General features: G+C 41.1%; 1 protein-coding gene across 2 annotated transcripts in view; it reads right to left on the bottom strand.

The window, feature by feature from the left end:
* Positions 1-20,540, bottom strand: part of RASSF9 (Ras association domain family member 9) — a 38,506-nt gene extending 17,966 nt beyond the window's left edge. Inside the window, exon 1 of one of the 2 annotated variants that reach the window (XM_079991841.1) lies at positions 20,263-20,540. In XM_079991841.1, the coding sequence (XP_079847967.1) occupies positions 20,263-20,309 (47 nt within the window). In that variant the 5' untranslated portion in view covers positions 20,310-20,540. Of the gene's footprint in view, positions 1-19,607; positions 19,766-20,262 lie in introns of those variants that run through there. The other variant, XM_079991842.1, reaches the window with a different exon arrangement.
* Between the last annotated feature and the right edge of the window lie 5,348 nt (positions 20,541-25,888).

The following is a 25,888-nucleotide window of genomic DNA, read 5'->3' as shown; positions in this document are numbered from 1 at the left end:
AATTTCAGTGGGCTTACTCTGACTAGAGCTATTGTATATAACACAATGCACTAGCAAAATGCTCTGGAAAGCAAAGGGGTTTAGTGGATGGTGAGCTACAGAGTTTGGCCATGTACAGCAGTGCAATATACTGTATGCCAGCATGGCCCCTCTCAGGCTGCCCAGTGTTGGGGCTAGAGATGTGTAGGCTTTTTCTCTTGTGCAAAAGAGTCCCTAACCATTCATTTAGATGGAATAAAATAAAGGTGCGTGCTCTTTGCTGCTAGAGCGAAGCATGCTGTCCTCGCTTCCTCGCAGAGAGAGTAGTTTATTTTTATTTATTTGTCTTTCCCCCAACAATTGCCAAAGGCTGCATCACATTTCATTTGCCTCATAGAACTTAGGCAGTCAGTATGAGTCAAATGGTTCACCACAAAACTGTGCCAATTGTGACTGCATGCAGGGACATGCTTAACCTTTCAAAAATAAGTCATTGTAGTAGTCAGAGGGCCTGGGACTCTTCTGAGTTTGCAGAAGCAGAAACCATCGGTTGCTTCAACAGTCTTGTGAAGATATCAGGATATTATGGGCTATTTTTGCTTTTGTATGCTTCCTGTGTTTTTATATTGGTTTTAGGTTATGGTTTTGTTTCTTATGATATACTGTTTCTTTTTCAGACTATACACTGCTTAGAATTTTTAAGTATATGAAATGGTTGACAAATTCTTTTAAATACATGTAAATAAATAGGAGTATGGATGCAGAATAAGCTAAGCAAATCTATTTTATTTATGTATTTATTATTTTCATTTTTAGACTACTTACTATCTGAAGATCCTGAAGCGGTATACAATAAATAGAAACACAGGTATGAGTACAATCAAAACCATAGCAAATGATTTACATAAAAGTGAAATGGCTACATATACTGTATCAATAAATAGAAACATAATGTTGTTCTAAATAAATGCAGAAACCCCAATGGGCTCTTGCCCCACTCACCCTGCTCATCTCTTATCTCTCACCTGAGAGCACCAAGTTTTATATCGGAGCAGGCTTTTACCCTCATAACCTACTTCCCTCTATGCACTCCCAACTACAGAATCGTAACAGGTTTGGTGCTGCACAACCTCAGCTCCTGAGAAATCAGCACTGGTAGAAGAAAATAGTAGATTCTTTCCAGAACAGATACCCTCTCCCCAAATTCTCCCCAGTCTAATGTAAGTCCTGGGATGAGTTTGCCTGTGATTAACTCAGCTCTTCTGAAATACTGATTTAGATCAAAGAATAGATATGTCACATACAATGCAGTCATGACAGTTATCATTGACTGTGCAATTATCCCACCATCCTCTCAGGTATATCCAAAGGTGTATAAGGACTGGGATTTACTTATCACATACACACAGTTTGTAAGGTGCTCTATTAATATGAAGGGGGTTTTTAGTGCAAAATTTAAATGGCTTACAGTGCAATATTCAGTTCAATTCCTCTAGACAGATATATGCTAAAAACACTGCCCATAGGCTGAGTGCAGTGAGCACTTGTGGTTTTCATTCCAGTAATGGCTCTCGATTTGCAAGTCTACACTGTTAGTACATCTATTCTTCTTCTTTACTTGTCACAAAAAGTTTGTTTACACCATGCATCCTCTACCCTTAAGGTAACACAGCTGGGGGTTTTCTTTGGTAATTCATACCTGCAGCTCAAATCCAGCCATCTGTCTGACACGATGAAATTCATTCTTATGGAGGACTTCCGGATTAGCGCGAACGGGTAATGGCAGATTCCCTCCGAGCTCCGGAGGGAATCAGCTCCGTAGAGGACGGGTCTGGCCGTGGCGGCGACGCGGGGACCCTCAGAAACCACAGGCGTGGAAGCCTGTGGACTTGGTGACTCGGCGGGCACCATTTGCGCCCCCCGACCCGCGAAGGAGCCTCTTCTCTTAAGGGCTGCGGAGCGGGAGACGAGGAGTGGTGTGGTGCTGAGAGTAGACCGCTTCCCCTACGGAGTGAAGCCGCATGCCATGGCCGGAGAGCGCTGATTTCTTTCCTTGGACATTTGGACTCTAAAAAGTAACAACCCGTGAGTAGTACGGAAATTGGAACTAAAAATTTCTCCTTTTGAATTGGGCACGATCGGGGGGAGTGCTAAAAGGAAGTCCACCCCCCCCCCGTAGACAAATTAAAGCAAGAATTTGATAACTAAGGTCGAGAGAACATTCTTCCGCTTATTGGATAAAAGTTACTAATTTCACGACTTGGCACTATAAGCAAATGTGCTGGAGGACAAGAGTTGTTTTTAAGAACTAAGGTGCAACCCCCCGGGACCCAGGAGTGATCTGAGAGAGAGCCTGTTGAGGAGACATAAAGAGTTTGACAGCTGTCAAACCAGCTGTCAAAGTTGGAAAGAAGAAAATAGAAGAAAATTTTCTTTTTGCTATCTTTGCTGGTTATTCTTGATACAAATTGACTTTAAATTAGAAACGGAAAAATTTGATTGTTGGATTGGAGTTGAAAAGAACAATAAGTAACCAGAATCCCTCTAGAGGGGGTTCTGAGACACTACAATGGCTGCAGGTGGAAAAATACAGGCTGAGCTGGACAGAATGTTTCTTCTCATGGGAAAGTTACAAGGTCAGAATGAAGCTTTGGCTACAAATGTTACAACTTTGAATGTAAATGCAAACAAACTTGCTGAATCTGTCAAGGACTTGACTCAAGATACATTTGCAGCTGAACAAGAAGAGATATGTGTTGTCTTAGAGGAAAGGGAAGGAGGAGCTGAAATGTCGCAGAAGACAAAGGAGAGCCTGAGGCCTGCTAAGATGGTTATAAAGAAAAATAAGACCTGGATGATGAGAATCTGGTTTGAACCCGAAAATGAAGAATGGAAGGATCTCCCTAAGGGGAGATCTGAAGACCTAGGGATTACAAATTTGACTAAGGCGAAAGTTGGAGCTATTAAGACATTTGGGACATTTGGACTTAAAAGAAAGAAGAAACAAGATTTAGGCTCCACTTTTGAATATGGAGGTCTTGCTCGAAGAAACATAGACTTTACTGGAACAGAGCTTCTCCGTGACTTGACGTTTAATATAAAGGACTACAAAAAAAAAAAAAAACACACACACACAAAACGGCAGAGAGGGACTGAGAGAGACTTGAGAGCCTCAGATGTAAGATCTCCAGTCTAGATTGATAGATCGATGGACATTTCTCTTTGGGGATCGAAACCGGGAAGGGGGGGAATAAGAGTTTGGGAACCCAAAGGGTGTATAATTATATGTTATCTTTCTTTTTTATTTTTACTTGGTAATCATTATAAAAATTGGGAAATTCGTGGAAGGGAATTTAGGTCAACTTTAGAAAAAGATGTTAAGAATGAATATTGTTGTTTAAATTGAGGGCTATAAGTTTTAAATTGGATAACTAAGATGAATTAAATATAAAAATAATAAGGTAAATGATGGGGATAAGAACTTGCTGAGCTAAATTTTGGAATTGGAATACAAGAAGGGGAGGTGTGGGGAAGTCAGGGAAAGATGGTAAGAAAATAAGGATTTGGAGCTATACTTGTCTTTTTTCTTGTGTGTTTTTTGTGTTTCTTTAAAAACTTGTAAAACCTTAATAAAAATTTATTTTTTAAAAAAATGAAATTCATTCTTATGTATGCAAAGGCACTGTAAGGTTACTGGCAATCATTCCAAATATCTTATTGCGAAGAAGGCAAAATGCCAACAGATAAGTTGAGTGCAATGTCACTCATATATTGCAGCCTAAACTGCAGCTAAGGAGAACCTTAGATTTATTTTCTACAAAAGTGCAGGTGTTGGTGCTGCTGCTTTTATGATCCTCCTTTCAGCCTAAGGTCCTAGGACACGTAATTGCAAGAGTAGTTTTAAAAAATGGAGCAAAAACATATTTTACACAAATAAGTAGGAAGCCTCGGAATTACAATTATAGATTTAATTATAGTCTACACAGACTCAACTAAGGAAAACCAACAACCATTATGCATGTTCTTGCTTGAGGGGAAAAAACAACAAGAAAACTATACATCATATTTCCTCAAACACAGGGCTGGACAGAAAATAGATTGTGGTCCATTAAGCAGTTTCTTAATGGACAAGGTGGATCTTCATCTGACCTAGCGCCACACAGTTACACTCCACAACCTATTGTATTGGCTTCCAATCTATAGATCTTTCCAGCAGATGTTTGGGCATTTAGTGTGGTTTCTTTCTTTGCTTTTTCTAAATGAAGTCCTATATTTATATATTTTTTTAAAAAAAACAAACCCCAGCTTATATAAATTTTAATCAGATTTTATTTTTCTTACTCATAAATTTGAGGCAGTCAGATGGGTGGGATAATAATAATAATAATAATAATAATAATAATGGATTTCCCTATTTTCATCAGAGAAAGGTTGCTGGGAGTGCTATATGACAATGACATCTTCACTGTTTGGTGGCATCTTACCATAAAGAAAGTTAGGTAATATGTTTCCTCACAAGATGATGTAAATCCATCTTCATAATGGGCTCCTGAGATCTGAAGCAATAAAATATCCTTTGAATTATTATTATTTTTCCCTGTAGCGAAGGCAACAAAGAAACTAGTATGCATAAATACACCTGTTCGGACTCCACTCTCATCTCCACCTCAATAAAATCTGGCTGCCTTCCAGTCACCCTTGAATCAGTTAAATTATGTAGGAATGTCTTGTATCAAAGCTGAGGAAAAGAAAATGGATAGGCTCATGCCTAATTTATTTTGAAAGTGACCCAATGGCCCTTCCACCTGCTGGGAGGAAACTAACCAAACCAGTCTTTCCCTTGAAAACAGTCTACGAAAATAAAGCCTTTAGGGACCTGTTACCATATACTATACTGGGGTCCAGGCCAGAGACCTTTCAAAAGCTATCTAGTTTATCCTTCCTTTCCGTTCCTGCCAGCATGGTCCTTTCCTTCCTGAGGCAGCTTCATTTTTCTAAAGGAACAAGTGGACCATCCCTACCAAAGGCAACTCATATTTTCTTATCTCTGTCAAAACACTGCCCCTCTGTTTCCTGTGAGTGTCAAATCTTTACATCACCCGTGCTCGAGAAGGGCATGTCAACAGGCTGGGGTAGCCAACATGGTTCCCTCCAGTTGTTGTACGACTCCAATTCCCATCAGACCCAGCCAGCATGGCCCGTGCTCTGGGATGGTGAAGTCCAGTATCATCTGCACCATGTTGGCTATGCCTGAGCTAGGAGCAATAATTACTTAATGGACCTCTGAACCTTCAAAATAATAGACTCAGGTAAAATGATTGTGTGTAGGGTTGGCATATTTCAAACAGTGAAAATCTGGACAAAAATGTTGTGGAGCTTTTTTTTTAGTTTTGCCCAAAGCTGTTGATTATTTTCTATAAAAATGGCACTACTGACATGGGTTGCCATCTGTCCAGATTTTCGAAGACATTTAGCCAATTTCTGCCTGGACACTACTGACAAATGCAGTATTCCAGATATGACCAGCAAATTCAGCAACCCTAATTGTGTGGAGCTTCAAGCATTGGGCTTTTGGGGAAGTTTTTCCTAAACATTTTGAGATCCATTGCCCCACATGTTCCAACAGACTTCCTTTTGCTGAGCAGGTTTTTAGTTCAGGCCCTAAATTAGGAATCCTGCAAACTAAATCATTACCTACAATCATATGTAATTTCTTTTGCACTCGGTGAATCATTAAGTATGGGGAGACAGCTTATTTACATCTGCTTAACTATACAGCGCTTGGCAATTTGGATGAACCAATCATTACTTCAAGGATACCAGGCTAGGATCTGCTTAACTACAGCATGGCACCCAACCCCTGCTTGATCCTTTACTCCCTCAAGGAAGGAGTTGCGTTTTCTCCTGCAAGCCTTCTATCAGTCTTGCTTTTTCAGAAGGGAAGACAAAATATACCTCCCTTGGCCAGGAAGCTGTTTTCTATCCATGCAGGAAATCCTAGCACATAATTATCACCAACACAAGGAACAATAGGTGTGAGAAGTGCACCTACTTTGCCATCCAGAAACATAGAGATAAATAATAATTAAGGATACATTTCTCTTTAGAATTATATCTTGTTTGCAGTGTTATATAAATTAGCCATCATCTTGGGGAAAACTACTATTTTGGTTTATGGAAGACTGTCCAAAAAGGACAAGTCTCAGACTGGCTCAGAAGTGTCCACTGTCTTCCCTGAAACAAGCATAGTTCAGAAGTGGTCTAAGTGCAACTCAGAAGATGGAAGTTTTCAAAACAGATGTTGATTGGCCATCTGTCAGGAATTCTTTAGCTGTGATTCTTGCAGTCATAGAATCATAGAATTGTGCAATTGAAAGGGAGCCACAGGGTCATTTAATTCACACCACTGAACTGCAGGAATCTCAGCTAGATCATACATGATAGATGACAATCGAAATCCTGCTTAAAGACCTCCAAAGAAGGAGAGTCCACCATCTCTTGTAGCATTGTGTTCCAATGTCAAACAGTTCTTACTGTCAGAAGGTTCTTCCTGATGTTTATTCAGAATATCCTTTCTTGTAACATGCACCCATTGGTTCAAGTCTTACTCTCCGGAGCAGAAGAAAACAAGCTTGCTCCACCCTTCATGTGACAGCCCTTTAGATATTTGGAGATGGCTATCATATCACCTCTTAGTCTCCTCTTTATAAGGCTAAACATACTCCATTCCATCAACTGTTGCTCATTAGACCTGGTTTCTAGACCCTTCGTCATCTTGATTGCCCTCTTCTGCACACATTTCGGCTTGTCAATATCCTTCTTAAATTGTGGCACCCAGAACTGGACACAGTACTCCAGGTGTGATTTGACTAAGACATAATTGAGTAGGACTATTATGTCCATTGATCAAGACACTTCTATTGATGCAGCCTAGAATAGCATTAGCTTTTTTTTGCTGCTCCATCACACTGTTGACTCCCCATTGACAATGTTGGCTTATGGTCTACTAACATCCCTAGATCCTTGTCATATGTAATATCGGCAATTCAAGTGTCCCTCATTTTATATTTGTGGTGCTGGTACTTCCTACCTAAGTGTAGAACCTTACCTTTGTCTCTGCAAGGCATCTAGCTAGGAGACCCTTGGGCTCCCTTCCAATTCTGTGATTCCATGAAAGTGACTTTCATTTCAACAGATACTATACATTTAGTAAAAACTATTGAAAGCAGTGACACTCACTCACAAGCAAATGAATGCAACATTCATTTTGGTGACCTGTTTGCACAGTCTAGTCTTAAAATGAAATCAGACCTTAAATGATATTTACATTCCTAATTCATAAGGATGCTTCAAGAACTGATGTTTTCAGAACATGTGATTACAGAGTTTGCAGATTATGTTTGAAGATTAGGTTTGTGAAATACATTTATGTATTTATCTTATTATTTTGTATATGCCCAAGGAACTTTTTGTCCCTATGATTATTGCCCTGTGAGTACCATAAATAACTAGCTTCTAAATCCACTTATCCTCACAACACCTAAGTGAAGCAACAAACTGCTGCCTTTCAACCACCATCCCATCTTAAAAACAACAACAAAAAACTAGGTCAGATTTGCACAGAAGTTTCATGTGCTACGTTTGAAAATGCAGGAAGCTGTGTTGCAGACATACTCCAATTTTTATTTATACTAATAGCAAATTTTCCTTCTAACATTACACTTTCCCATAAATAATTTGCCCAACTCTTCTGTAGAGTTTCTCTTAGAAGGTGGTATAAATTGCTATGAAGGTACTTCTCTAGGGATAAAAATGCATGTATCACAAAGTGGTTCAAAGTCACAGCTCAGAGTACCTACAGCAGTAGAAGTTACACTACTGAGTCCTGGGTTTACCCTAACACTCACAGAAGGCTCTTGCAACCTGACAATGTTGATTCCACCCCCATTCAATGCAATATTCAAAGCAGAGTCGCATTCACTGTGAACTGTAAGGATTATGCTATCCCTGACATGAATGTACCAACACATAATTGACTTTCTTCCAGGTTAAGCACAGGTCTTCAGTAGGTGTTTCAGACAACTGCATTGATGATGTATGCATGGAAATTAAGTAGGATGGAAATTAAGTAGGTTATCAGAGGTGAGCGTTCATCTCTGTACATTGCATAGAAGCATGGGGAGAAAAAGCACAAGTTCATACCTTGCATTGCTATTATTATTATTATTATTATTATTATTATTATTATTATTATTATTATTATTTTCCTGCATTGCTATTGTTGATTAATTTATATACTGCTCAGTGCTGGAACTTGTTTCTTCTAAGTAGTTTACAAAATATAAATATTAAAAACCAAACACATAAATTGAATTTAAACCCATGGTTAAAATATACAATAAAGCTGTATGATTTTTTAAAAGTAAAAACAGAAGACCTAGTTCAAGGGAACAGGAATATGCTTACACAGCTGCAAGCGCCTGCAGGATGCAAACACAGACTGGGTCTCTCAAATTTCAACAGAGAGGGCATTCAATAGATATGGTACAATAAGTGGAAAAGGCCACCTTCACATTGCCAGTTGGGCCATGGCAACGTTAGCAGGGTTCCATTTGCTGACTTCAGTGCCTTTACAGGGTAAAAAGGTAAAGGTAAAGGACCCCTGACAGTTCAGTCCAGTTGTGAACGACTCTGGGGTTGCGGTGCTCATCTCATTTTACTGGCTGAGGGAGCCGACGTTTGTCCACAGACAGTTTTTCCGGGTCATGTGGCCAGCATGACTAAGCCACTTCTGGCGCAACCACAACAGCACACAGAAACACCGTTTACCTTCCCACTGGAGCTTTTCCTATTTATCTACTTGCACTTTGACGTGCTTTTGAACTGTTAGCTTGGCAGGAGCAGGGACCAAGCAATGGGAGCTCACCCTGTCACGGGGATTCAAAAGCTGACCTTCCGATCGGCAAGTCCTAGGCTCAGTGATTTAGACCACAGCACCACCCACGCAGAAGGGAAATCAGCAGTCCAGAGTATTTTAGCAGTTTATATGTAACTCTCAAGACCTTAAAGCTGGCTCAGTAGCTAATAGGCAGTAAGAGCAGATCCATCAGTATAGGTGTGATGTATGCCCAATAAAAGACACCACTCAGCACCCAGGCTGTGGGCTTTCTGCAGCAGTGGCACCTCTAGACCAGCCATAAGAGAAGCCTGATATATGATGCACTACAGAGAATCTCAGAAATATTTCCCCTGTGGGTGAGATTGTGTCCCTGGACCAAGAGTATGGAAGAAATGAACAACGAAAGTACCAAAACAGTAGCCTGAGGATGCTCCTAGAGTCATCAATGTCACTGGTGGCTCAAGTGGCTGCAGTAATGAGGAGCATCTCTTACCAGTTTTGGCTGGTACATCAGTTTTGGCTGTGTCTGGACAGGGACAGCTTATCTGCAGTGACTTGTGTCTTGCTAACCTAATGCCTTGATTACTGCAGTGTGCTCTATGTGGACCCACCCCTAGCTGCAGTTTGGAAGCTGAAGCTAGCGTAGAATGCAACAGTTAAGCTAATGAGCCAGGGACATGTAACACCCTTGTTAAAAGACCTGTACTGTGTCAATTAGCTAACAGGCCAGGTTCCAAGTTCTAATATTAATTGACAATTTCTTAACTAGCCAGGGACCAGCTTAACTGAGAGAATGCCTTCCATATAAAACTGTCTGCTTCCTGCAGTCATTTTCAGTCATCTCCCACAACCTGCAAATGTTCATGGGCAACAACTCACGACAGAGCCTTCCCTGTCATGACACTTTTTTTTTTTTAATAACCATCTCTCAGACATAAAGCAAACATTAACCTGGCTACACTTTTGATGAACCTTCCTGTTCATCTTGGTGTGTGCTGGTGTGTGCTGGCAGGCATTATGGTTTTTAAAATGGTTTTCACTTCTGATTATGTTGGAAACTTTTTTGGATTTTTAGGTATATTGTATATTTGTTTTGCTACATGCCACTTTGAAATGGTGTTCTTGCTGTGAGAATCGCAGGCAGCACACACATATTTTAAAACAAATAACCATCAACAACAATATCTCCTACTCCTCATTGTATGAAGTGACCTCTATTGAAAATTTCAAGTGAAGCAATCCTACTAGCCATCTGAAACTGTGTTGACCTCTAGTCACTCTTCACAACTGCCAGTGAACATTCATTTCTAAATAAGTGTCTGAGAAGTTTAGAAGTGCTATCTGTTCTTTCTACAGGATTCAGAACATATACTGTACTTCCCCTACAAGAAAACTGTGGTTTCTTAACTCAAGTGATTATTTCTGAGTAAGTGTTTTATTAGCTTCTATCCAAGCCAGCTCTTTCTCTTTCTCCAGATTATTCAGTCTTATGCTCGAGTCCATTAGTCATGTAATTTAGCCTGCCGGAATGAAATTGTTGCCTGCCTTTCTAAAGTGGTAGATAATTAACTGTTGCAGGGGAAGGTATTTGTGCTTTGCCATTGAAAGAAAACTCTTCCTGGGTAAATGAGTAAGAATCCAGATATTGCTAGAATTTTTTTGCTAACTAGCAGTCTGATCCTGTGCATGCTTTAGTTAAACACCAGTGTAGGCTTGTCCATTAGGACTGATGGGGCACTGCCCTACCAACCTCAGTCTGCCCTCATTTAGTTCTCACCTGCCTGCCTTCTAACTTACAACTAGTCGAGGGGTTCCCTATTGCCAGCTTCCTCCTCCTCAGTTTCAGTGTTGCCCTTGCAAAACTCAGTAGGGAGGAATATGGGGACAAAACTTAAATTGGTTGGCTCTGCCCATCATAGGCTCAGGCCACACCTACTGTTAGCATTTCTGCCTTCTGCACCATCAGTCCTATTGGTTACCAACCACTACTGTAAAATTCATGGGGCATTGCATTCAAGAGTATTCTCATGAAGTGGCAGCCAATGAAATGGAAAACCGAGCATGGTTTCATGAACCATCGTGCATTAAGGACTCCATTTGGGAAGGAACACATGTTTTGCATGCAAAAGGTCCCAGGATCAAACTTTGGAACTCCTTGCCTATGGATATCAGGCAAGAATTTTCATTGTATGCTGCTTTTTGTTGCCTGCTAAAACATTCTTGTGTAGACAAGTCTACTCAGATGTTTAGGAAGCTGATGCAAGTTTTAATCTGCTGTTTTAATTTTTTGGAAGTTTTGCATTATTTTTGTTAATTCTTCTTTTTGATAATGTAATTGTTTCATTTTTTGTAAACCACTTTAAGTGGGGGTTGTTGTTTTTAACCAAATCAAGTGGTATAGAAATTTTTGTGAAATAAATAAACAGAATCCCTGTAAGGATGGTAGAGAAAGACAAACCCCAGACAGCCACTGCCAGTCAGTGGAGACAGTACTGAGTTTGATAGACCAATGGTCTGAGTTGATATAAGAAAGATTCCTATGTCCCTGTGTGTTTTGACATGCATGCAGAAAGAGGGGACTGGAATTGTACCTGCTGGCTCAACCACATCTGGCATAACCCATGTGTGCTAGAGCCTGTGAGTCCACAATATGTAGGTTTGACAGGGATCACTGAAAGAGAATGTCTCAGATTTGCAAACAGAGAGTATGCGTGTACACTCTGCATTCCTCTGAAGAATCTTTATAATGGCTACAGCTTTGGAACTCAGAGTCAGTTTCCCCACCTCTGCTTCACTGCATTGGTTGCCATTTGGCAGGGACAATGACGCCTGTCTGCCTTCTTTAATTAAAGGTTACTAGGAAAATGCAGAATTAATATGTGATGGCAAGCATATGGTCCTGTTAGTATGCTGTTTGGGTGACTTCCGAGCAAGCACGTACTGGATCAGATTGCTCACTGGCAAGCATTTCTTAGCAATCTCTGGGTACTTACTGATTTAAGCATCAGAAAGAGTTTTCTCTCGGTGGCAAAGAAAGCACAAGTATTTGTGCCTTAAGTGTTAATGATCAACTGCTTTTGGAAAGCAGGCAACAATTTCTTTCTAGTGGAGTAGATTGCATGACTAATGGTATTATATGTAATACTACCTAAGCCAGAGAAAGAGGAAAATTGGTTTAAAGAACATACATTGATAAATACTCATATAGGGCTGAGAGCATGTGGACACAGAAGTTATGCTGAATGCATGCTGTGAGTAAGGAAAATGGACCCAATCTTGCAGCCCTTCCATGTATTCATGTTAATGCGAGAAGAGTTTTATGGTACCTTAAAGATTAGTAGAACTATTGTGGCATGAGCTTTAATGGACTAGAGCCCACCTCATCAGATGCATGGAAGTTTATCACCAGTTGCCCAGCATTTGTCTATCTTTCTATGCACAAATTTCGAACATATATTTTGGGCTTCTGTTAAGTGAAGTTTTTTCACAAGTTTGTGTGGATAAGAATCACAGTCACAAAACAATCAGTACTACTTTTATCTCAGAATGATGAATGACAATAACATCATATTTATTGTGAATTTAAGAAAGATATGGCTGTAATAAAGCTGTGTTGATTTCCCCCTTAAAAATAAATGGTGAGCTTGTGGGCCTACAGATATTGTTGGATTTCAGCCCAAAAAAACTTGATAGGAGTTGATTGGCAACATATGGAGGGCTTCAGGTACCCCAGACTTGTCCTAGGGTAACTGGCATAGTAGCTTGTTGCAAAGATAGCCTAACCTGTAAAAGGCACTATTCCCCCCCTTTCTCTTCTGTGACTGCATATGTGTGCAATGAGAGAAAGTGAAGGATAGTGGTTAGAGCAACCTTCTCCACACCTGATGTCCTTCAGGTGTTACTCGGCAACAACACTCCTCAACCTAGGGGGGCCACTAAGGGGGCGCATTGGAAGATGGCCGACAATCTCTCCGACCCACACGGGGTAATTAAGAGGCTATTATGGGAGTAGGCAGCCTCCCTTGTTGCCCCAAGGAAATGGGGAACACTGCCCTTGCCTTCTGTGCCCATAAATCACCCCCTAATTTGAAAGAAAGGGGTGAGGGCCCTAGGCAGAATGCCCCCGTGTGGACCTCGGCTCTCCTGGACGCTGTCTCTGATCATGCACTAGCTGCAGCAATTTGGAATAATTAATTACAAAAGAAGCAAATGCACATATTTCAAGTGAAGAAGGGGAGTGAAGTCTGCTAATTTAAGTGACCTCTGCGAAAGAAGACGATGGGTTGGGGAAACAAGAATATTTTACGATGAAGATACACCAAAGGCTGGGTATGTTGACAACGAGACTGAATGGGGGGGGACCTTGTTTACTTTCCTTCTATGTGATTTACAAGAAGCCCTCCTCATTAGAATTGTCGGTTGAACTGACCCAAGCAGGATGATTAAGGTCTGTGTGGAGATAAACTTTAACCAAAAGTATGCTTTGCGGAGATCGAGAAGCAATAAGAGCTTTTGGGAATGGTGCAGCAATTAATTCGGAGTCGCCATCTTGCCAAAGGATTTATAGCCGGGAGGAAGAACGGACTTGTTTTCAGACTGCATTCCTGGTGAATCTCCTCAGAGGTTTTGAGAAAGGAGAAAGGAGGCAGATTGGTGAAGATTAATGACGCTAAGACTGTTTTGATGTATGGAAGTGATGTTATATGGAAAACGTCTGGATATGGCTACTGGATAAATATATATATATCCACGCAGGATTACAAACTGTTCTAACCAGCTTGTGGAGGCTATCAGAGGTCACAAAGAGAAAGGAAAAATATATGAAAATAACAACAAGAGATGTGGAAAAACAATAAGGAAGGACTGGATAGTACTGTGAACATCATAAGGTTAGATTTGTGGACGTTAAAACAGCAGTAAGAAGTAAGAAGTTGATTGGATCCCTTCGGAACTTGAAATATGGGTACCCCCAACAAAAATTTAAAATTTGGCTGTGTAATTTGGAATTTATGCAATTTGGTTTGATTTGATGTGATTGGTCGGTTAATAAAAAATTATTCTCAAAAAAAACAAAACACTCTTCAACCTCAGTCAGCATGGACAATGGTCATGGGGAAGTCTGGGTTTGAGTGACAGACTAGGACCAACGAGGTTTAGATTCAAATCCCTATTGTCACATGAGGCTTGCAGGCCAATCACCAACTCTTAGCTTAACCACTTCACAGAATTGTTGTAAGGATCAAATAGTGACAGGGTGAGACAACCATGTGTGCAGCACTGAGCTATAAAAAACGTACTAAATAAACTGATAACAGCAAGTGTGCAAGTAAATGTGCTTGTAGGCAGCCTCCCTCTTCCTCCCTCCCTCTCAGCCTCCACTGCCTGTCTATCCTGTGTAAGATGCCCTTGAACAAATATTGGGGTTTCCTCTGAGCATACTGATACCTTCCTCTTGCTTCTCAATGGCCCTATTTTGGCTACCTGGTAGCAGCATACAAGGATGCTACATAGTAGCAGTGTACAGTATAAAGGTGACCAAAAGTCACCTCGTATCTGTGCATTAAAAAGAAATATCGATTTCTGAGTTCCAACCATGCTGTGTTCTAATGAATCCAATCAATGTTTAAGGTTCTAAGCCACTCTCTATAAAATGAAGCTCTGTGCTCTCCCGTTCACTATTATGGAGAATCTAAAAACAGCTTTAACTTTCTCCCCTTTTGGCTACGGTGGATGAAATTTATGAACATAGTAATGGTTTAAGCCAGGGGTCAGCAAACATTTTCAGCAGGGGGCCAGTCCACTGTCCCTCAGACCTTGTGGGGAGTCAGACTATATTTTGAAAAAAATATATGAACGAATTCCTATGCCCCACAAATAACCCAGAGATGCATTTTAATAAAAGCACACATTCTACTCATGTAAAAACACACTGATTCCTGGGACCATCCACGGGCTGGATTTAGAAGGCAATTGGGCCGATTCGGCCCCTGGGCCTTAGTTTGCCTACCCATGGACTTTAAGCGGGCTAACCTGTAGAGCAGGCTAAGCTGTAGAACCAGAACCTTTTTGTGGGTAAAGTTACAAATGTAACTTTCCTTTATAACCCGTTATAAAGGGTGTGTGAGAGTGGTGGTTTGTCTTCAACATATTTAAGAGCTGGCAAAATGGATATGCTTGCTTGTACTATTACTATTATTATTTTTTAAAATGTAGCTTTCTAGACCTGACTTTGTTGTTTGTAGATCTACACTGAAAAAGCAGCCACACATTTCTATGCATTGCTTTTTTTTTTTTTTAAGCTTATAGCTGAAAATTGTTTATAGCACAATCACAAACTTTCACTTTGGTCAATCATTTATATTTATACTTTATCCCCACCAGGTTAGCAGAACTTGCATGAACAATATATTAAAATTTTAGGATTGCAACTCACTTAGAGATTTTTTAAGAGAGACTTGTTGTATTATCTATATGTATAATAAAGACAGAGTAGGTATCTATAATATGTTGAAAAACACACACAATATAATGTTCTAGTGTGCAATCCCCCTCTGCTAAGGTATCCTCCTCTGCAGTCGAAACATTCCTAAAAGATTAGCTCCTTGCAAGAAGAGGAGAATGCAGCCTGTCATCATCCAGATTACAGCATGGCAGAAGGAGACAGGCAGAGATACAGATGACCAGCACAGCCTTCAGGGTAAGGAACACATTCAGGAAGGCAAGCCCCAATGGAACAAACATGCTGGCCATGCCACATTGCCACACACTTCTGGGGAAGGTGAAAACCTATTTGCTACCAATCCATTTGATGCAATGGCAAATTGGTACTGGTCGCATTGAAATGATCACCCCTCTTTTCAGAAAGAGCTCTAGTTATGGGTCACTGCATCTACCCAAGCCTTCTAGAAGTGCAACAAGTATGAAAGGGCACGTGTCTGCCAAATTATACATTCAAAACATGGAAATGATCATTGCTTTCGCATAAGGCCAATGGCCACAACAACCACAGTAACTCAAACTGTAACTCCCCAAAAATGATCTGTCCCAAACTCAATTCTTCATTTGGGTATACAAATCCTCTTTCTATATGATGTGACTATGTCTCTACCATCTTCAGCACACATTGGAATACAGTGCTGAAAATTCTAAACAAGCAGCAGGAAAAATGCCATTTTCTTGACTAAGCACAAAATTGTCCTTAGTTCCCCCCATCACTTGTAGTGACAAAAATATTGTCACTAAATAAATGGATCTCCGTGATCGCAGAGAGTACATTGCTGAACACCAGTTGCTGTGAGGCCACAGAACAGGGAAAATATGTTGCCTTCATAGAATCATAGGAATTTCAATAGTCATCTAGTCAAATCTGCTGCCACAGCATCCCAGAAAGGTCACCATCCAGCTTCTGCATGAAAACCTCAAATGAAAGTTGATCCTTCCAGGGTAGCTTGTTCCATTGCCGAACACCTCATACAATCAGAAAACTCTTTCTAACATTTACTCAAATCCCTCTTTCTTGTAATTTGAAACTGTTGGTGTAAGTTCTACCATCTTGAGCAACAGAAGGCAAGTTTGCTGCACCCCCCATGGGGCAGTTGAAAACAGGCTCTTCGTTGCCTCTTTTAAATATATACAACTGCTTCCACCTTCCTTGTAGAACTTGGCCTGTCACCCACCACCATCACCCCCAAAGGACATTTTATCCTGCTTGCAAGCTGCAGCTGAGTGGTAAAACATCCTACTTTGCATTCAGAAGGTCCCACCTTCAATTCCCGGCATCTCCAAGTAGGTCTGGGAGGGATCCCTGCATGAAATCCTGGAGAGCCACTGCCAGGCAGTGTTGTCAGAATTTATCTAGATAGACCAAATGGTCTGACTCAATATAAGTCAGTGTCTTCTGCCCTGTGTTCTTCCTTTTCAAGAGGGTGTTTCTGACCACTGTTAGGTAAAGGACCCCTGACCATTAGGTCCAGTCGTGACCGACTCTGGGGTTGTGGTGCTCATCTCGCTTTACTGGCTGAGGGAGCCAGCATACAGCTTCCGGGTCATGTGGCCAGCATGACTAAGCCGCTTCTGGTGAACCAGAGCAGCGCATGGAAACGTCGTTTACCTTCCCGCCAGAGTGGTACCTATTTAACTACTTGCACTTTGACGTGCTTTCAAACCGCTAGGTTGGCAGGAGCAGGGACTGAGCAATGGGAGCTCACCCCACGCTGGGGATTCGTACCGCCGACCTTCTGATCGGCAAGTCCTAGGCTCTGTGGTTTAACCCACAGCACCACCCGCGTCCCGTAATAAAGCAGTAATTGGCCCAAAGTCACACCCATTGTGCTTTATGGATGAGGGGGGATTTGAACCCTGGTCTCTTCCAGGTCATAGTCCAACACTCTAACCACTGCACCACACTGACCACTGTTAGAAATTGAATAAAAGGACCATTTGCTCTCAAAAGGAAAACTCTGCTTCCATCTGCTTCAAATAATCTTGACCTCTTTGGCTAATTAAACAATATATTGCCTTTTAAACTGTGTGTGGGGGGTGTCACTGTTTTTGTTTGTTATTATGGTATGTATTTTTGTGTTTTCATGTTGTAAACTGCCCTGTGACTTTCAAATGAAGGGTTGTACAGAAATTTAATAAATCATCATCATCTTTGCTTGACTGAGTAAACTGAAACATACATACAGTGGTACCTCTGGTTAAGAACTTAATTCGTTCCGGTAGTCCGTTCTTAATCTGAAACTGTTCTTAACCTGAGGTACCAGTTTAGCTTATGGGGCCTCCCCCTGTTGCTACACAATTTCTGTTCTCATCCTGAAGCAAAGTTCTTAACCCGAGGTACTATGTCTGGGTTAGCGGAGTCTGTAACCTGAAGCATCTGCAACCCGAGGTACCACTGTACTAGAAATGTAAGGATGCTTAGAACTCCTACCTAAACTTCACTGAAGTCATTTAGATGAATGGGACTTTTTAATATACAAGCATGTTAGAATAGGATGAGAAATCAGAGAGAAAATATGGGTGGCACTCATGTCACTCTGTGGGGCTTAAAAAACTATTTCTTGGATAGTTGTTGATAATTTCAAATGTATTTCTATGGACATTCATGTGGAGTTATGAGATGTCTATTGAGTTCCCCAAAACTGGAAACAATGGGCCTCACAACACTTCTGTGGATTACAAATGAGTGCATTATGAGTACTTGCATGTACCAAACCACAAGGACTAGCTGGCACTATTTGTTCAAAAGTAGCAGAGGCAGGAACAAAAAGGAAAATCTATTTCCAAGCTTACTGTTCTATATACCAATTAAAACTTTGATGGACAGATCCTACTTAGGGCAAGATTTTACTTTGAAAAGGCAGCAACTACTCAGGGAAATGATTCCTATCTCATCACAACTTTTCAGATTTACGAAACATCCGTTTTCCATCTCTCTTGGCAGCCTTCAAATTATCAGACACAGATCTCTACCAGGAGCAAGCTGTAGACAATTGTCCTCTGGTTCCAGTACTGTAGTGCAAGAAAGGGTGCCTTTGTTTACTTTCCAGATTTTGCCCTTTGTTACTGTGCCAAGACTTACCCTCCACCCCTACCCCATAGTTCAACGAGAATGTGATAGAACCACAGCAGATTTTGCGACTAAATTTTTGAGGAAAACAAAGGCTGCAGTCCCCAATACCATCCCACAAAACTCCCCCAAAAACTTCTGAAAATGTGTCACTTGCTTGTAATTTAATTGGAAAGGAATATATCCAAGCGTAGGCCTCTGAAACTTTCTGCATACATCTGCCCACCACCATTGCAGCTCACTGTAGAGTTTTAGATTAGCTTCTTACACTGCAATTCTATGCATATTTGCTCAGAAGGAAATCCTACATAGCTTTTGCAATCTAAAGCAGCTATCATTTTCTAACATTAACAGAAAACTCATGAACAAATCATTGTTCTCAAACACAGAGACATGCTCATTTATTTTTGCCTGCACTTGTGAATGATAACCACTGATAATATACTGATGGAGGCAGAGAGAGATTATTGCAGATTATTGGCCTTATCATGGAATGTGATCACGGTCCTAAAGAGGCCAAGGCACACAAATGTAAATGAAACCAATTAACACATACGGGGTTGGGGGGGAGAGAACACAGCATTCACTTGGGGGGGGGGGACTATACCACATGGTTTTTTAAATAAAATAAAATAGAAAACGTCCCAATAGAACTTAAATCGGAATTACAGAAACAAGGAGGACACAGACCAGTGCAACAAAAGGCACTTTAGCTATTCCATCTCAAGTTCAAGGTCACTGTAATTGCCAAAGCAACAGAAAAAATATCATGTTTGCTCCAAGGAAACGTACACTTAAGATGTAAAGCCACACCAGCAGTTAAAAATAATTACACAATTCTGGAGCATGCAATTTTCTCTTTACACTATTGGAAAGAACATGTAGAAGCAAGTGTGGCTATTGGGGGTAGGGGGGCAGATAGGCGCCCTGGAAATATGAGGGAGGGGAAGATGAAGTTCTGCCCATGTTAGGACAGACTAGGCTATTCAAAACGAACCAACTCTTATCCCCAGTAAAAAAAATGGTAACAGAAATTTAAATGATGAATTAGGAATCATAGATCCCAAACTCTGCGCTCAGAACAGATTAAAACCCAAAAAACTAAAAAAAACAAGCCCGCCAAACACAACAAACTTCTCTTTACAGTACAAAACTTACACTGAAAAGCGAATGTAGCCTGCTGAGAAGCGAGAGTGGATTCCTGAGAGCTTTCAAGCAAACGTTGGGCAAAGTTTAGGTGGGACACGAACAAAAACATGAGCCGCCCCCTTCAATGAACGAGCGAGTCCCCGCTGTTTGCAGCCAGCCAACTAATGCGCGCAGAAACTTATCAGCTTCCAGCTAAGGGGCGCTGTAACGTTTGTGTTTAGTCCCCACTCCTAGCCAGGACGTATTCATCCCACCCTGGAATTTTCTCGGGCATTCTTTCACACGTTCAGTTTGCAGGAGGAGATGAAATAGTAGTAGTAGTAGCAGTAGTAGTAGTAGTAAAAGTACTACTACTACTAGTAGTAGTAGTAAAGTCGTGCAGTGTTCCAGTATCCGAGTGCTTACACGCACCTTTTTATAAAGGGGGAGGGGAGGGATAAGAGTGGGGCGGAATTTTCCTATTGAAAAGCCATGGTTGGAGAAGCCAACTCATAGGCATGAGGAAAGTGCAAAAAGGGGGAGAAAGAGACACACACCCGTCTTGAGTTCATATAGGCACCTTAACCCGAAGAGTTAATCTTCGCATGATCGTCTTCCAGGAGAAAGCTCGGCTGTGTGTGAATCAAACAGGTACAAGAAAGAGAATCTCCAAACAACTCCTTACCTATTTTTGTGCCGGGTCTTTAAGAGATTCCTTCCAAAAGGAGCCATGGTAGGTCCCAAAGGCAGGAGGAGATCATCAAACAGGTCCCAGAAGAAAGCTCTGGCTGGCTGGCTGGCTGGCTGGCGCGTTGCTGTCTCGCTGGCGTTCCTCCTGCTGCTGCTGCTACTCCAGCTTGTTAATAGTCACCCAGCGTCGAAGTTGTGCAACCCGTTGCTAACTTTGAACTCCTGCCTCCTTGTTTGTTGCTGCTGCTCTTCTGGAGCCCTGCCCAGCAGCCGCGATCTTGAAGGAGGCGTTTAGGAACAGGCGGGAGGAGGGGATGGGTGTCGAGAGAGGAAGGGCGAAACCCGAGGTGGAAGGGGGAATAGGAGCGATGGCGAGGGGGAGCAATGCTGCTAAACTTTCCGAGCTGCTAACATAAAAAGAAAGAAAGCAGGATCAGTAAAACCAGAGTGTTTGGGAGCGCGGGGCAGAGGGGGTTTAACAAAGCAAAACGGAAAGCCAACTTTGTTTGTTGGGGGTGAGCAAGCAAGGTGGAGAGCATCAGACCACTAAAGGATAGAATCATAGAATTGTAGAGTTGCAAAGGACCACAAGGGTCATCTAGTCCAACCCCCTGCAGTGCAGGAATCGTTTGCCCAATATGAGACTTGAACCCATGACTCTTAGATTAAGAATCTCATGCTCTACTGACTGAACTATCAGATAGGATTCCACTGGCTACATCAATTTAGCATTGCCCTACAGTGGTACCTCTGGTTGCGAACGGGAGCCGTTCTATAGCCCCATTCGCAATGTGAGCAGAACGCAACCCACATCTGCGTGTGCGCGGGTTGCGATTTGCCGCTTCTGCGCATGCGCGTGATGTCATTTTGCGCGTCTGCACATGTGCAAGCGGCGAAACCTGGAAGTAACCCTTTCCGGTACTTCTGGGTCGCCGCGGGACGTATCCTGAAAGAACGTAACATGAAGCGGACATAACAAGAGGTATGACTGTATTTGGAAAATAAAAAATAAAAAATGAGGATGCTAGGACACTATGATGGCCATTCAAAGCAAATACATGTAATTTGTCTCAAATTTTACCCCTGAAGAAGAGGACACATCTTGGAAAAAGAGGACACATGAACATATCTCTGCCTCCCCAGAGAAGATCACCTGCCACCAACTCTGTAAAGACCTTCCAAAGCCTTTAAAATAGTCTAGTCTTCTAAGTTTTTAATTCTGTCTTAAATTGTGGTTCTGTTTTATTTTTATTTTTGCTGGAGTTTGTATTGTTCTATATGTGGACTTTTGGGGAGAGGAATTTTTTTGCTCTTGGTTTTTTGTATAACTCTTGTAAGCAGACAGAAATAGAAGGGAAGATTTCTCCATGAGAGAGGGGAGAGTGGATTTGTGGAAGTATCTGTACCTAGAACACAGTGTGGTGGCAAAGATATCTCAAGCAAGTTAGGATGCAATTCTGACTCTCCCTGAGAATAAGGCCCATTGCATTCAATAGGACCTCCTTCTAGATATGATTAGTACTGCAGCCTGGGAGTAGCATCAGACATTAATAGAAATAATAGGAGTGGGAATGGGTAAATGTGTATGCTCTTGGAATGGTTACAGCATATATTTTCTTTCCCTGGGGAAGGTATAAGAGAAGAGTCCTGACTTTGAAAGTTAATTATATACTTGAATACAGGAAACATGGTTCATTCACCCTTCCTGTAGTGCCGGATTTATGTATAGGCTAAGAAGGCTGAAGACTAGGGCCTCTAAATCTAGGGGGCCTCACCAGCCCTCCCACTCCCCAGCGGGCAGTCTCCCCTCTCCCAAAATTGCAAACCCAAGACTTCATACAGGTAGGTAGCCAGCCATGTTGGTCTACTGTAGTCAAAACAAAATAAAAAAATTCCTTCCAGTAGCACCTTAGAGACCAGCTAAGTTTGTTATTGTTATGAGCTTTCGTGTGCGTGGAGTGGCTTGCCGGTTCCTGCTCCAGGTGGATCACATTTAGGCAAAACTCTCCACTATGACCTGTCCGTCTTGGGTGGCCCTGCACGACATAGCTCATAGCTTCTCTGAGTTATTCAAGCCCCTTTGCCACGACAAGGCAGTGATCCATGATATTACTAAAGTGCAAAGTTACTTCCAACATGACAGCAGTGGAATGAAAAAGAGAGGACACTCCTGCAGCTCCTATGCATGCTATTCAAGTATTTATCAAGTATATATGATTTTTTTTTCCATTCCATCAAACACTTGTAACCAACTATTCATTTGAAAAGCTCTAAGAACAGCTTACAAATCAACAAAAATTAAGACAATCTAAAAAGACAAATCACAAAAGGAAAATGGATGGTGAGGGAAGAGGAAAACAAACTCAAATATCAAATTACTGATGTTTTCAATGACCAATTTGAATGAAAACTAACTGTTCACAGTTAAAAACAAAACAGGCCTTGTCAACCCCTGAGAAAAATTAAACAAAACATGATGACTGTACCTTTACTGGACTGGTAGTGTGGCAACCATTTTTCATTTTTCACAGTGCCCCAGATCTAATGTTATTACAGAACATTGCAGAGAAGAATGACAGTTGACACAAAAATATTTAGAGAGCATTTGGCAAAATGTCTGCAGGTTGTTTGCTTATTTTTGGAGGTGGGTAGTGAGAAAAAGATGAATTTTATTTTTTTAAAAAACTCCCCCAAGAAATTTCAAGTCAGCTCTAAATGCAATGTAAACATTTATGGCATGAAAATATGGACACACAAAACTCCCAAGTCAGCTTTGTGGCACAAATCTAAAGTAGCCCTGAACAAGAAAGTCATCTTTCCCTCTGAGGACAGGTGTCAAAAAAGCAGGCAACCAGCTGTGTATTATGCATCCAGCCTATACAGGATCTCACCGTTATCCCCATCAACTCTAGGGGAGATGACAGCAGATTGACAGAAACTGAAATTACCTGTGAGAGGCAGTGTGGAAATGAGATATAGAGGACAAATGAACAGGTGTAAAAACCCATCAAATGAGGGTGTTGTGCATCTTCTTTAATCATTTTTACACATCACAGACATAAAGAGTTAGAAGGCAGCTTTGATAATTTGGGGTATGTTTTACTATTTTATCTCTTATGCTTTGTTGGTATTATTATTCTTTCTGACACTTTAACAGAGTCCTATAGTGCAGGAACTGTGCAAAAAGCTTTAAATTAGAATCCCAATTCTTTTCTCCTGTTACTGTCTCATCAAAGGAATGAGGAGGGTTCATGAGGCACATTCTGCCTTTTTAACATTATGGGCTGCTTTGCTCACTGACAAGTGAAAAAAAAAATGAAAAAAAATAATAACATAATTTGCATGAAGATAGTAACTTGGAAGTCAATTGTGATGCTCTAACAACAACCTATATTTTCCTCCTCTCGCCTCCCCCATATAGAAGGAAGAGTTTTCCTTGTCAGATTTTTGTAAATTTGTGAAACAGCCATGAATGATGGCAAAAAAAAAAAAAAGAGTGCCAGCATCATCCCTCATGCTGCTATAGTGGCTATCTCAATCAGCCTATCTAGTTCAGCATTTCATTTTTTAAAAAAATGTGTCCTTGTTTTCTTAAGGTTTTCTTGGATATGGAGGTGTGATAGCTCCATAGTGTTGTCCTTTTCTAATGTTTTTGCTGCTGATTTCTTTTACAAATGCATTTGTTTTTAATGGTTGGACTTATCCACGAATGTTTTGAATAGGGGAAGGGCATGCTCTACGCCAGTCCCTAAACCATGGTCTGGCTCCTCATTTTGTAGTTTTTCATCATATGCTGAAGATACGTGGGAGGGGCCTGATCCTGCCCATCTATCATCCTGATCCTGGCTCATCTATCATCATTATCATCATCATCATCATCATCAATAATATACCGCCCTATACCTGCATATTTCAGGGCACTTCACAGAATAAAATAAAAATATAAACCACAAAATACATAATCAAAATAAAAACAACAACCCAATACTGCCCCCCCAAACCGCACATTTTAAAAGGTCATCTAGTCGAGCATCCTGGAACTGGCACAATACCAGCAACTGGTATTCAGAAGTACCTCATTACTTTGACCTTTGACACCAGAGAGAGATATTTCTAGGAACCACCATATTGTCTTGATAGTTCATTTGTTTCTACTGAAATTAGTATGGTATCGTTAAGCTGCTGTGACCTGCTCTGGGACCTCATGATGAAGGGTGGGTAAAAAACAACAAAAAATTAGGAAGGAAGTTAATATTTTGATGCAGAGAAAGGAAGAAGTTGAGTGACTAGGGAAATAGGGACCTGTTGTTTGCATGAAGAGGTTCATTGTGTAATTGTGGCAAAGAAGGAAATAAAAGAATGATGCCTAGTATTGTAGCTACACCAACCTTCACTGAACAGTGTTGGAACTCATTCCATGGATTACCTATTACCAGCAGGTTTGGGAATACCCTACATACTTTCAGTTAATCCCATGGCACTAAACTGTGACTACAAAAAGAAGAGACAGAAGAGAGGAGAGGAGAGGAGAGGAGAAGAAAAGAAAAGAAAAGAAAAGAAAAGAAAAGAAAAGAAAAGAAAAGAAAAGAAATCCCCTAAACTTGGCAATTGCACAGCTGTCCTTGTTTCATATCTCCATAGAAAGCTTTCTACTGATACCTCAAAACTGGGGTTTAATTCAACCGGAGGGAATTTCCTCACCATTCAATGGTGACAAATATTTCTCAACCACCTGAAATGCCTGCCAGTCTTTTCTTGGCACAGAAACCTCATTCCGCAGCTGGGAATTTCTCCAATACACATTAACTTACTTCCCCCTCCCTTTCCCCTCTTTCTTTGTCTGACTTACAATATCATAGGCAGATTGTTTCAACAGGCAGTTTTACATTATGGTCCTAGGTTTCTCTTATTACAAAGATAAAAGGTAACATTATGACAGCTACGGCTTATCTGACATTTGTACAATTAGCCAATTACTACTTCAGAACAGAAAGCGGTGTAGCGTGGTGTCTAAGAAGCTGCACTACAAATGAGGAAATCTGTGATCTCAATCTCGTTCCTGACATAAATACCCAAAGTAGTCTTAACCAAGCTCTCAGGTTGGAGTAAACCTGTGTTGGGACCAAGGTACAGTCAATCCATTTAACACATGTCCAGCTCGAGATTTCTAGCTTATGAAGGAGGGCTGTGGCCCAGAAGCAGAAGATCTGCTTTGCATGTAGAAGGTCTCAGATTCAATCCCTGGCATCTCCAGGCAGGGCTGGGAATGTAGCCTGTCCGATACCCTGAATAACTGCTGCCAGTCAGTGTGGACGATATTGAACTAGATGGACCAATGGGTTTTTTTTAACTTAAGATAAGACAGCTTCCTATAGGCCCTTCTGGATGCCAATATATTGTGCATTCATGATAATTTGCAGTCATGATAGTACTGGGGTGGTTTGATGCGTTCAAGACTATTTGCACCTGCAAAGGTTTCAGAGAGGACATACTGCTTTCATTCCCAGTCAGTGCATGCCCTGTTCAGCTTCCAGCTGAAATCCTGTAATTTTTTATACCACAAACATTCCAGGAGTTTTGGTCTCGCTTTTGTTGTGCAGTAGTGCAAGTGTGCCCCTCCA

This window comes from Podarcis cretensis, assembly GCF_951804945.1.
Source record: "Podarcis cretensis genome assembly, chromosome: 10".
Classification (NCBI taxonomy): domain Eukaryota; kingdom Metazoa; phylum Chordata; class Lepidosauria; order Squamata; family Lacertidae; genus Podarcis; species Podarcis cretensis.
The sequence above is the reverse complement of the archived record's forward strand: the minus strand, read 5'-3'. Positions and strand labels throughout refer to the sequence as shown.